The following is an 11,883-nucleotide window of genomic DNA, read 5'->3' on the forward strand; positions in this document are numbered from 1 at the left end:
TATATTGTATTTTTTTTTAAATTTTAATATTTTTTTTGCACTAACACTTGGGACATTATAAGAAATTCTCTTACAAAAATTTAAAATTTTCTAATAAGTAATAAATTTAATATGAATTTTTAAGCACAAAAATTTTAAAAATTCATATTTAATTCATCATTTGTTAAAAAATTCAAAAAATTTGTACGGAAGTTCTTATACATGTCTTAAATATATCGGTAAAAGCTCATTAAAAACTTCAAAAGATAAATAATAGTTTGTTTAAAACTAGGCACCAAAAATGAAAATGAAATTATTTAAGAGACTTTAAGTTGATGAAGTTTTCTATAAGGATTAACAACAAAATAATGAGATTTTAGGCAATAAAAATTTATTTAACCTTGTAAAGTTTTTTGGTTCATTGTATTGCGTTTCACATCCACTTTGTCTCAATTATGACACTTTAAACCCCAAAATAATATATATAATAATTTATACTATATTTTTTTAAAAATTTATAGCGGATAAAGAAAAATTCTTTTGAAGGAAAAGAAATTTTTATGAGTTATTTAAGATATCACACTTCTCAAAATACAAATGGAATACTTTAAAAAAAATTTCCTCTTATAAAATAGTAGAATATCTATAAACTAGATTTAACTAAAAAAATTTAATTTGATTCCAAAAAATTACTAGTAGTTATAAAACTTTCATACAAAAAATCATTTTTAAATAAATAAGTAAATACATTCTTCAAGAAATTAATCTTCATTTCACTTTGTTTGAAAATTTTGATAAATTTTTTAAATTTTTGTAAAAAAAAAAAGATAATATTGTTAATATTTTAAAATGTAAAAGATTAACTTGTCACTTAAAATTAAAATAAAAGACTAAATAAAAAAATAAAAAAATAAATAACTAAAACGTTAACTGAAATTAAGTTAAGAGACCACGAGTGATATTTAGTCTTAATAAATGCATTATTTTTCTTTGTTCTTTATTTTTCTTATAAGATACTTTCTATTTTTAGTTGGATGATTTTATTACAACAAGACGTGGTTTGATAAAAGTCAATTTTCACGAGAAGTTCAAAATTTTCTGGTCTTAAGCCCAAATTAATGCATCTTAGATAAACTAATGCAAATAATTACACATGTCACTCAGCTCATAAATTTGCAAAACTATATATGTATGCACAAACCATAGCTTGTGAATTATATTCACAAAGCAAAGTAGCACTTTTTGAGATATCTTCTTATTTTCTAAGACCACAAAAGAGAAACCAATGATGAATCAATCCCAAAATTTGAGCCAAGCAGGCCAAGCCGTGGGACAAGCTCAAGCTCAGGTGAGTTTTTAGTCCCAACATGTATCGGATATATGTGCATGTTTAGTTCTACAATTACTAAAATTGGTTTTTTATAAATTAATTTTATTTTAAAGTGAGTCGAATATAAAATTATTTATATTTTAATATATTAATGTAAAAGTGGGTTGAACAAAAAAATTTAGTATAAAAATCACGTTTAAACTCAAAAGCTATAAATCTTAACTAACTTCAAGTTGTAATAAATTATGGAGTCAACAATTTTACACCTCCAAAATAAATTATGGCTGCTCCAAACGTAGAACAAAACATAGACATATAATGTGCCTATTTAAGATTATTTGAGGAGAAAATCACTTTTTCAAAATAAATTAAAAGTATCATTTTTTATGTTTTAATTATATTTATGTAGGATTTTTTTCAAAAAACATTTTGTAAACAAAATGATTTTTATAATGAAAATGAAAAACTATTTTGAATAATTTTTGTAAAAATTAAAATTTTTTAATAGAAGAGAGAAATACAAAGTCATTTTTATGCAAATTTAAGCAAACATAAAATACCTTGTACTTTTCTTAAATTTTTTTAAATAACAATTATTATATCAAAATTTGTTTTATTTTAATTTGTCTATGAAATTTGACTTTGTAATCAGCGAAGGAAAAAGTTCAAATCCTACTATTGATTATAATTTCCTCTTCCCCAATTTCTTTTAAAAATACTTTTATTTTAATCTATAATAAACATGCCCTTTTAATCTTTTGTGTATATAATTTTAAATTATTTTAGCATGATTAATTTCATATAATGTTATTGCTAATTTAGGATAAGGGAAGCAATATGATGGACAAGGCAAGCAATGCTGCTCAATCTGCCAAAGAATCTTGCCAAGAGGTTTGAACATTTAGCTAAACAATTTATTAGTTATATTAATTGAATCTTACCAAGAAGTTAGATACACAAATCCACGCAAAACATATATTGACACACATATATAGATAATAATTTAAAAAAAATAAAAAATATCATATATATTAATATTATGTTAGATATTAACATGTGTCGTACACCAGATATATTTTTAATTTCTAAATGTCATTCTACGTGTATGGAAAATTAATTATTGCTTGGACAAACATAAATGTGAAAGATATAAGATAAATGTGAAAGATATAAGGTGATCTGAGTTTGTATCTCCACTAACATTTCTAATAAGTAAATGTTAACATTTATAGATGAAATAATATAAGAATTTAATTTATATACATCATTAATATAAGAAAGTTTTATACTATCAATCAATCACAATCGTCACGTGTATATTTGTTTTTTACTATAATTATTTCAAAATTCAGAGTATGAGATTGTGTTATGCTGAGTATAAAACTTTTAAGTTTTTATGCTAACGGTTCATGAAAATTAAATTAAAAAATTAAACTATTTCTCATAATTATGAAAAATGGAACTTTATCAGAAATTTTAGAGTAAAAAAACATGTTAATGATCAATCTTAAAATAGAAATTTTGTTGACTGATGAAACTATTTTGCTGGTGTAGGCTGGTCAGCAAATGAAGGCAAAGGCACAAGAGGCTGCTGATGCTGTTAAGAGCACAGTTGGTGCTCACAAGTGAATCAATGAAATGGAGAGCTATCTTAAGTAGCTATTTGCAATTTTTGATTTTATTTATTTTTATTAGTGCTTTTATGCCTTGATTTATTAGCTTTTTCCTTTACAATTTTTATTCTTTTCATATGGTTTTATTATATAACTGGTTGTATACCAGCAACTTAAATTAAGAGAGACTACAGTTTGTATCCCAATATTTGTCATAATTTAATTATTTGGTTTAAATCACAAGAAATATTCCAATATTTGTCATAATTTAATTATTTTGTTTAAATCATAAGAAATTTCAAAGTCATAGATATAGAAAAAAACTAACATGTATCTTTAATATTTGTTAGTGCATTAAAAATAAAAAGTTTATTTATATGAAAAATGTTTAAAAAAAAAACAAAATCTTAAAAGTTCGGTTCAATACTTTGAAATTGTAAGGGTTGTTAAAAAATTTTAGTCAAAATTTATTTTTTATTTTTATTTCCTTAACGAATGTTATTAGTATGACTCTATTTATATATGAGATTTACTAACGTTAAAAACAAGGATGTACATGTTAGCAACTGTCACGTACATTTTGTTAGAATACACTAACTATATTTTTAGAAAGAATATGTTAGCATATTATAACAAAGGTGTATTTTAATATTCCCGTATATATATAAGCTAAAGTAAACGTGTTTTCTTTGAGGCACTTGCATTAAGTGATTTTATACTAATAAAATGCTTGATAACCAAACATGACATTCGTCCTCTTCTGTTTCATTAATACATTAATTGGTAGTTAACAGGCTTTTTTTTTTTACTAAAATATGTTTAAAAGGATTTTATTCATAATTAGTAGTTCATAGACAAACATAACATCATATTGGTCTAAAAACTTGTTGAATACATTATAAGAATAAACATAATTGAAACTATGAAAAAATCAAGAGAAAAAACTATGAAAAAGATAAAGAGAAAAGCGATGTTACTACGAGAAACAGGAGGTTAGAATTAATTATAAAATGCGTTCCAAATTAATAATTAACCTAAAAAGTTAGATATATTGAATTTCACAATCCTCCTCGTCCTTAAGGTTGAAACCGTATTCTAATTAATTTTAAATGACACATATTCGTTTTTTTTTTCGAACGAGTATCAATTAATTCATTTTTTAAATTATGATAACGAGGAGGAAAATATATTTCTAATTCCATGAGACAATATTTGTATTTGTTCAAGTTTTGAACAATTTTAAATACCAATTTATAGTAGACTACTTTGATAACTCATCCACCTTAAAATTTATTATATAAAAGTATTTAAAAAAACTATCGTACGAAAGTTTAGTCTTACTTTAACTTGAAACTCATAAATTAAAATGTTTTTTTGTTTTAACCATTCGATTTTTAAGAAAAAGAGTTAGGTATTTTCACAAATTGATTTGGATCGGTTTTAACCAAACTCGATATATAAACAAAACAATTTCATTATAGTTGGAGTTGCATTTTCAACCCACATTTTTTACATGAAATACAAATCAATCCAATTAAATTTAGTTGAGTTCGATTTGCATGTCATAAAAGAAAAAACATTCTAAAAATATATAATTAAATTTTAGTGTTTAAATGTCACAAATTGTCATTAGAACACGTCATTCAATGTTTAAAATACAACACAATTAACAACAAATCCTCAAATTGAACTCAAATCATAACTATTCGTCTTTAACTGAAAATAATAAAAATATATATGATATCAACAAATTGAGTTTGTATGTTCAAAATGTCAAATCTATTATTCAAACTCAACGGTTAAATTTAAATGAATTAGTTTGAATTAAATTTAAATAAATTAAATTAAAATGTAGATTAAGATGGTTTGGGTCCTGGGTTGACTCAGACTCGTAAATACCCATAAAAATGACATTGATAATAAAAAATTCAACTAAAAAATAAATAAAGTTTTATTAATGATTATTACTTGTTAGGTTTCTATAAGTACAAATAAAAATTACTTTTTGTTATTTATTAATTATTTTTTATTAAAATATTTATTAGTTATTACTTAGTATTATAAATAAAATGACTTTTTAACATTTAGTAATTTAAAAGTTATTTCTTAAATATATACAAAAAGTTAAACTATTTAGTATTTATTTATCGTAACAAAAATAATTTTCTGTAAGATAAATTATTCAAAATAACTTTCATGAAACAAATTTTTAAATTTCTTATTTTTCTTTCATTAATTATAACAAATAGATAAAAAGATATTGAAAGTAATTATCTTAAATAATAAGTTGTAAAAATAATGATTTATATTATTCTTTCTCTTGTTTTAGTGGACTACGAAGTCGAATACTACTGTTTGTCTTTTTATTTTTTTTATGGAATAAATAAAGGTTTTTTTAATAATAAAAATAAATAAAGGTTGATGAAGAATAAATATTGATTCGATTCAATTGTGTCTTATGATTTCGAAGACAGCCATCATCGTGTTGTGTCATTGCTACACTCTTCTCTCAAAAAATCAGAATGGTTTATCAACCAAGGTTACCTTTTTATTTATTTTTTATTTATTCTCTTATTACATAATTTTTTGCAATTTCACAAAATATAATTATATTTCTCTGCATGTTTCACTGTTCCACTTTTTCCTCATTACGCCAAGTTTTTTCAGAAATGGAAAATGGATGCAATCGTAAGATTTGAAAAAACGGTTTAGTTAGGACTACGCCCAAGTTTCCAAATTGATTGCTGATTACAAAACTGAAATAAAGTTTCAATTTTGTTGATGGGTTTTTTATGTACTAAATTGCAGATTTTTTTAAATTTTTGAAGGAAAATAAAATCAGGGTTGAATATTATTGCTTTTATGTTTTTATGATTTTGTGAGTATTGAAAAACTCTAACTCTAATTTACTGTAACATTATTTTGGCATCTGCAATAGCAAATAGATAAAACCTATGAGGAGTGAAATAGGGATTTATTGGTGAAATAATGCAGGATCTGGAATCTTCCCCATGTTTACATTAAGGACATCGGTAGTCGTTCAATCGAGATTAGACGATCTAGATTCAAGTTTGGTATTTTTTGTTGATAGAAAGTTTGATATTTTTAATTATAAAACTAAAATTAAAATCTGCGTTTTCTGCTATGAATATTGTGAAAAATAGTTTATGTAATTGAATGAGGGATGAATGCATGAATGTCTAGTGACAATAAGTTAGTCTTCCAATTTTAGAACATGAAATTGCATAGAGGAAATTGTAAACTATGTTTGTAGTTTATTTGACTACATATATTAAGATTTTTATTTTTATTCATATAATAATTATCAATTTAAGTAAAATAATCTGCATCCCCTGATCTAGGGTGCTGGCGTATATTGAAGTATATTTATGGTGGCAGGGATTTGGTTTTGTGCTATTTGTGAAGGCATCATCAGAGTGAAGTTGCTGAATATATATATTAAGGTTTGTTAGTGCTATTGAGAACCTGAGATAAATAAATAAAGGAGCAGAATGGGTAGTCCTCAGCTGCCAAAGAAAAGAGTGGCCTTTGTGTTGATTGATGGGTTGGGAGATGTGTCACTGCCGAGGTTGGGATACAAGACACCTCTTCAAGCAGCAAAGCTCCCCAATTTGGATGGCATAGCATCTGCTGGGGTTAATGGATTGATGGACCCTGTTGAGGTTGGATTAGCTTGTGGAAGTGATACTGCTCATCTTTCTTTGTTGGGTTATGATCCTCGAGTTTATTATCGTGGTCGAGGGGCGTTTGAATCCATGGGGGCTGGATTGGCAATGTTGCCGGGTGATATTGCTTTTAAGGTTGGTGCAGAACTCTATTGTTATTATTTTTAGTAGTGGAGCCGGAAAGATAGGCACGTCACACGCACTGACATTTTCAGTTTCAATTTCCATGTTTTTTAATATTTAAATTTGGAAAAGAAATGTGTTATTAAGAGCGAAGTTTTACAGAAAAAGGTATAACTAAAATTGGTAGTTACATTTGGAATTCCCGATATATTGTAGTATAGAACTATAGACAGTATAGCAGCTATAGCTAAAGCATAGTTTTGAATCCGAACTGTTAGACTCTACATGCTAAACTCAGCTAAAGTAATTGTCCACTTTCTATATCGTTAATTGAGTGGCTTGTTTCAATAGCCTATTTGGGGTAACTTTGAGATCAAATCACCCTAGATATTTTTTTTTGCAGTTGCTGGTGTAGTATGAAAGGCGTGTAGCATATATTTCATGGTCAGCACAAAATAGTAACTGTTGGTAATCTTACCAGTGTTATCTCTTCATTCTATGATTTGAATAAAAGACATTTATTATATCTTGAGTGCTATCTGTTTATTGGGGGAAAACAAATGAATTGAAAAAGGATCAAATATTTTACTTTAGGAACATATTTTTTTCATTCAATCACTATTCTCCCATCTCTTATTCAATTTGGCTTTATCTCTATCGTTGGTAATTGGCGAGAGAGTCTGTTTAACATTGTGATTGCTTTGGGAATATATTGTTGCATGATGTCCTTAAGTTCTTAGGAAAGATGGAAAGTTTAAGAACAATGTGCTTCATTTCTATGTAGTATTAAAATATTTTCTCCTTAACCTTACTTTTTCAGAAGTAGATAAATCTCAGAGATTTTTCTGCATTCCTCATGCTAATAGCTTGATGAAATGTTTTCCTGCAGTCAAATTTTGCAACTCTTGATGAGAAAACTGGAATCGTCACCAGTAGAAGAGCTGACAGGCACTTTGAAGAAGAAGGTCCCATTCTATGTGCTGCCCTTGACGGGATGAAGCTTCCATCGTTCCCTCAATATGAAGTGAGAGTCAGGTGAAGATGTCTAAGGTTGCTATAACATTTATTTAAGGGTTAATTCTTAATGTTGTAAGTAAACACTTATTACGGTTAATATTGAGTTTCTAATGTTCACAGTCTCCTTTCGAACTGATAGTTATTATTATTGTTCATGAGTTAGTAGTTTTCTGATTGTATGTTCGGGAGAGGCAAGCTCTTTGTTGGGGCTTAGCCTTGTGATTTGTGTTGCTGACCTCTTATTCTGGTTTAATTCATAAATGCTATCAATAAAACTGTCCTATTTGTTGGTTCAGTCTTGAGTCTAACATGCTTCTTGTTAGAGAAGTTGTTTTAATAAATCTCTATGTTAGTCACATTGTTGTTAAATGGCGGCGCTAAAGTGTAGGAACAAATTGATATTGTTCTGCGATACGCTATTAAGTACAAAATATTGTAAAATAGCGGCTCTAGTGGTGCTATTTTCTGTGACCCACAATTGACAATATTGGTTAGTCATATCATAAATTTTGAATAATCTTGGATGGTTGTGCTCTATTTTATCTGGTTTAAAAATTTCATTACAAAATTTTAAAATTGAACACACAAAGTAAAGTTGATTAGTGGATGTTTACAAGTTAAGGAAGATGCGAACTCGAGATTTAAGCAGATTAATACTAACAGTTCTTTATATGTTTTTGCGATTGTTTTCTTAGGTATGCTACAGAACACAGATGTGGAGTGGTTGTTAAAGGACCAAATTTGAGTGGAAATATATCTGGAACTGACCCGTTAAAGGATAACCGCTTACTTTTGAAAGCAGAAGCTTTAGATGATTCTCATGAAGCAAAGAACACTGCCACTGTTGTTAACGAGTTGTCCAAGGAAATAACGAAAATTTTGGTTTCTCATCCTGTGAATGCTAAACGTGTTGCAGAAGGGAAGAACGTTGCGAATGTAGTCCTTTTAAGAGGATGTGGAATTCGAATTGAGGTATGCTCTTTAAGTTCATAACATAATTTACACATTTATCTTTCAAATATTAAAGTAACATTTATGAAAATAAACTTCGATACTTTTTAATCCATTTACATATTATGCTACTTTGGAGGAAAGCACACTTCAAATATGTAATAGCTATTGCGTTTAGTGCTTTTAAATTGTATATTACAGGTTACGCCATTTGTAGAAAAACATGGTTTGATGCCATGCATGGTAGCTCCAACAAAAATTATTGCTGGCCTGGGCTTATCACTTGGTATTGATATCCTAGAAGCTCCTGGAGCAACTGGAGACTATCGAACTCTACTAACTTCGAAAGCAACAGCAATAGCTAAGGCACTCTCGGCTCCTTTGCATTCTTGCCCCCAAGTTTTCGTACCTGGAGAGGATGAGCATAAAGCAGGCCGCCTAGATGGTTATGACTTTGGATTCCTTCATATTAAGGTTAAATAATAGTTTTGGTTTCTTTATCTGCTTTTACTTTTCAGCATTTTGCCTAAAAACATAATAGCTATTTGAGAATCTCACTTTAAAGATGAAGAGTTTTTTTACCATTTGTTTCCTTTGACACGGAAATAATGAGGTGGTGCTGTTGCAGATTAAAACCGTCGAGAACAGGTTGTGGAATCTAGCAAAATTAAAATTGAAATAAAATAAAAATTTAAACATTCTTAGACCCTTGAGTTCATCAACATTAATATAAAATTAAGAAGTGACTCTTTCATCTTTTATGTATAATGTTTCTCTTTTGTTTCTCATTCTTCATAGCATGTCGATAATCCATGGTTATTAAATCGAGAATTTGAAGACCTATTTTCAAATCGTGAATCAAATCTTATTATGAATCATAAGAGACATTACCAATAAAAACATGACATTTTTAAGTAAAAACAAGTGATGTAACAAAATCATATGATGATATGTCATATTTCAACCTCAAAATAATTCAAGATTAAAGTCCTAAATCAAATGACAAAAGAAAAATTACTGGCTATACAAAGCTGTAAAAAAAAAGTAGTTGGTTACACTAAATTTAGGTAGTGATTCATTAGAATGAATTGGGATTGATTATAATGAATCAAGATTCAAAATGAGATTCATATCCAAAACAGATACACACTAGAGATTCCTACGGACCGTTGACATATGCATAATTGAAAGTTAGATGAGTAAGCACCAATTTTGATGCTTTGTTATGTGTTTAATGTTTGAACTTCAATTCCAGCATGTTAAGGCGTGTCTTTTAGCTGTATTGTGGTAGAGACTGTAATTTCGACTAATCTTTGTACTACTTGTGCTATGGTTATTGTTAAAATATTATATTAGTATGTAAATAAAATAGATAGGTTGTTAGTATTCCCGTCTGTAAGTATTCTTGTCTGTAAGTATTCCTGTCATTATGTTTGTTTAATACTCATAGTCTATATAAAGAACTTCTATTGTGTAGCTGAAACACACGGGTTATTCAACATGTCTCTCAATATTTTCTCTTCATTTAACAGTTATCTTAAAAATAAAAGTATCATAAGTTAATGATAACCATGTTCTAATCTATATTTATTTCTAGATTTTTGAAACATTCAATTTTGATGTTACTGCAGGCAATAGATGATGCAGGTCATGACAAAGCAAGCATTCTCAAAGTTAAAGCATTAGAAGCTGTTGATACTGCTATAGGGCAGTTAGCAAGATTACTCTTGGAAGCAGAATCAACCGGAAAGTTTCAGTTTTTTCTTTGCGTCACGGGAGACCACTCAACTCCAGTTGAATACGGAGATCATAGCTTCGAACCAGTTCCATTTGCTATATGTCGGTTGAAGGACTTCGTTGGCGCAATCGGTGAATCCGTTATTCGAAGAATTTCTCTCGATCCATTTCCTCTTCCAAGTGTTAAGTCTGGTGAAGACTTAACTTGGAATTTGGAAACAGAAGAGAGAGAAGCCAAATGCTCTCGATCTTATAGCGGCGACTCGGTACACGAGTTAAATGAAATCGCAGCTGCAAGGGGGTGTTTGGGGCGTTTCCCTGGTGCAGAAATGATGGGAGTTATAAAGAATTTCCTTAACCTAGATGCAGAAACTATTTAAATAAGGAATGTCATCATTGTTATGGAGATTTCCATGTTAAATGTTACAACTTTTCTCTTACTCTGAAAGGAAGTGATATGGGTGCAAAAAACAAAATCATAAATCAAAATTTAAGGTTTTGTACCATTGCAAGTCTTTTCCACAATTAACAGTGTAAACTCAGCTTAAATAAATTTATATTTGTTGTTTTCTTTATTTATTTTTTATTGTTAACAAGATTAGAAGGAGAAAACAAGCAAAAGACAGGAGATATAGGGTTTGGTGCACTCTGCTACATTGCAGTCATTAATATAATCTTTATTGTTAATATATGATTTTAAAAAGGGTTTGACATTCTCTTAATCCAGCTTCATCATTTATTGTCTGATGCTATAGCTGTCTAAGTTTGAGATAGTTGTTAAGAAAAATTCAATTTTTAAACTTTTGTAGACATCTCATAGGATCATGAGATAACCATCAACAAAGATAGGGTTTTTGCCTTTCATACAACAAGCTTTCTTCTGATGTTGTCAATCCTATACATGTAATTCACCTTTGAAATATACCCAGAGTAGAACTAAGAACTCATCATAGTTTCTTATGAAATTTTGAAAAAAAATACCTTTGACTTGGACATGTTAATATTAGATTTTCTAACGCATTATTTTAGTATTGGGTGAATTTTATGTTGTTTCCACACTCATTTAGATATGATCTGTTTTAACCTAGAGTACAAAGATCCATTTAAAAAATTAATCTTTTCATTTGAAGTGATGAAAATAAATTGATCAAAATTATAATTAATTTTGTATTTTTTTATTCTCGTATAATAACAAAAGATAATTTTATTTTATTTTTAATATTAATAATAATTATAGTTAATATTATTATTATTTTACTAGTGGAAATCCAATCTACAAGTTTTTTATTACTTTACTAGGGACCCTAACTCTTCGAACTCAATCGCCACCAAACCAACCCTTTATCTACACAAAATAATTTTATAAAATAAATCATAAAATATTTTTCATACAAAATTAATTACATTACTGTGGTAAAAATGCAGTAATTAAAAGGATCCAAAGAAT

At 27.9% G+C, this 11,883-nt stretch overlaps 1 protein-coding gene across 2 annotated transcripts; it reads left to right on the plus strand.

The window, feature by feature from the left end:
• Nucleotides 1-5,310: 5,310 nt before the first annotated feature.
• Nucleotides 5,311-11,011, plus strand: LOC101492825 (uncharacterized). 2 transcript variants are annotated; one of them, XM_027332791.2, is made up of 6 exons: nucleotides 5,311-5,461; nucleotides 6,322-6,743; nucleotides 7,621-7,766; nucleotides 8,444-8,720; nucleotides 8,901-9,173; nucleotides 10,331-11,011. In XM_027332791.2, the coding sequence occupies exons 2-6, from the start codon at nucleotides 6,435-6,437 to the stop codon at nucleotides 10,814-10,816; spliced, it is 1,491 nt and encodes a 496-aa protein (XP_027188592.1). In that variant the 5' UTR covers nucleotides 5,311-5,461; nucleotides 6,322-6,434; the 3' UTR covers nucleotides 10,817-11,011. The 2 variants fall into 2 exon arrangements, with proteins under 2 accessions (XP_027188592.1, XP_027188593.1); XM_027332792.2 differs by having other exon boundaries at nucleotides 5,331-5,461; nucleotides 6,285-6,743.
• The last annotated feature ends 872 nt before the right edge of the window (nucleotides 11,012-11,883 follow it).

Source organism: Cicer arietinum, chromosome 3 (assembly GCF_000331145.2).
Source record: "Cicer arietinum cultivar CDC Frontier isolate Library 1 chromosome 3, Cicar.CDCFrontier_v2.0, whole genome shotgun sequence".
Taxonomy (NCBI): Eukaryota; Viridiplantae; Streptophyta; class Magnoliopsida; order Fabales; family Fabaceae; genus Cicer; species Cicer arietinum.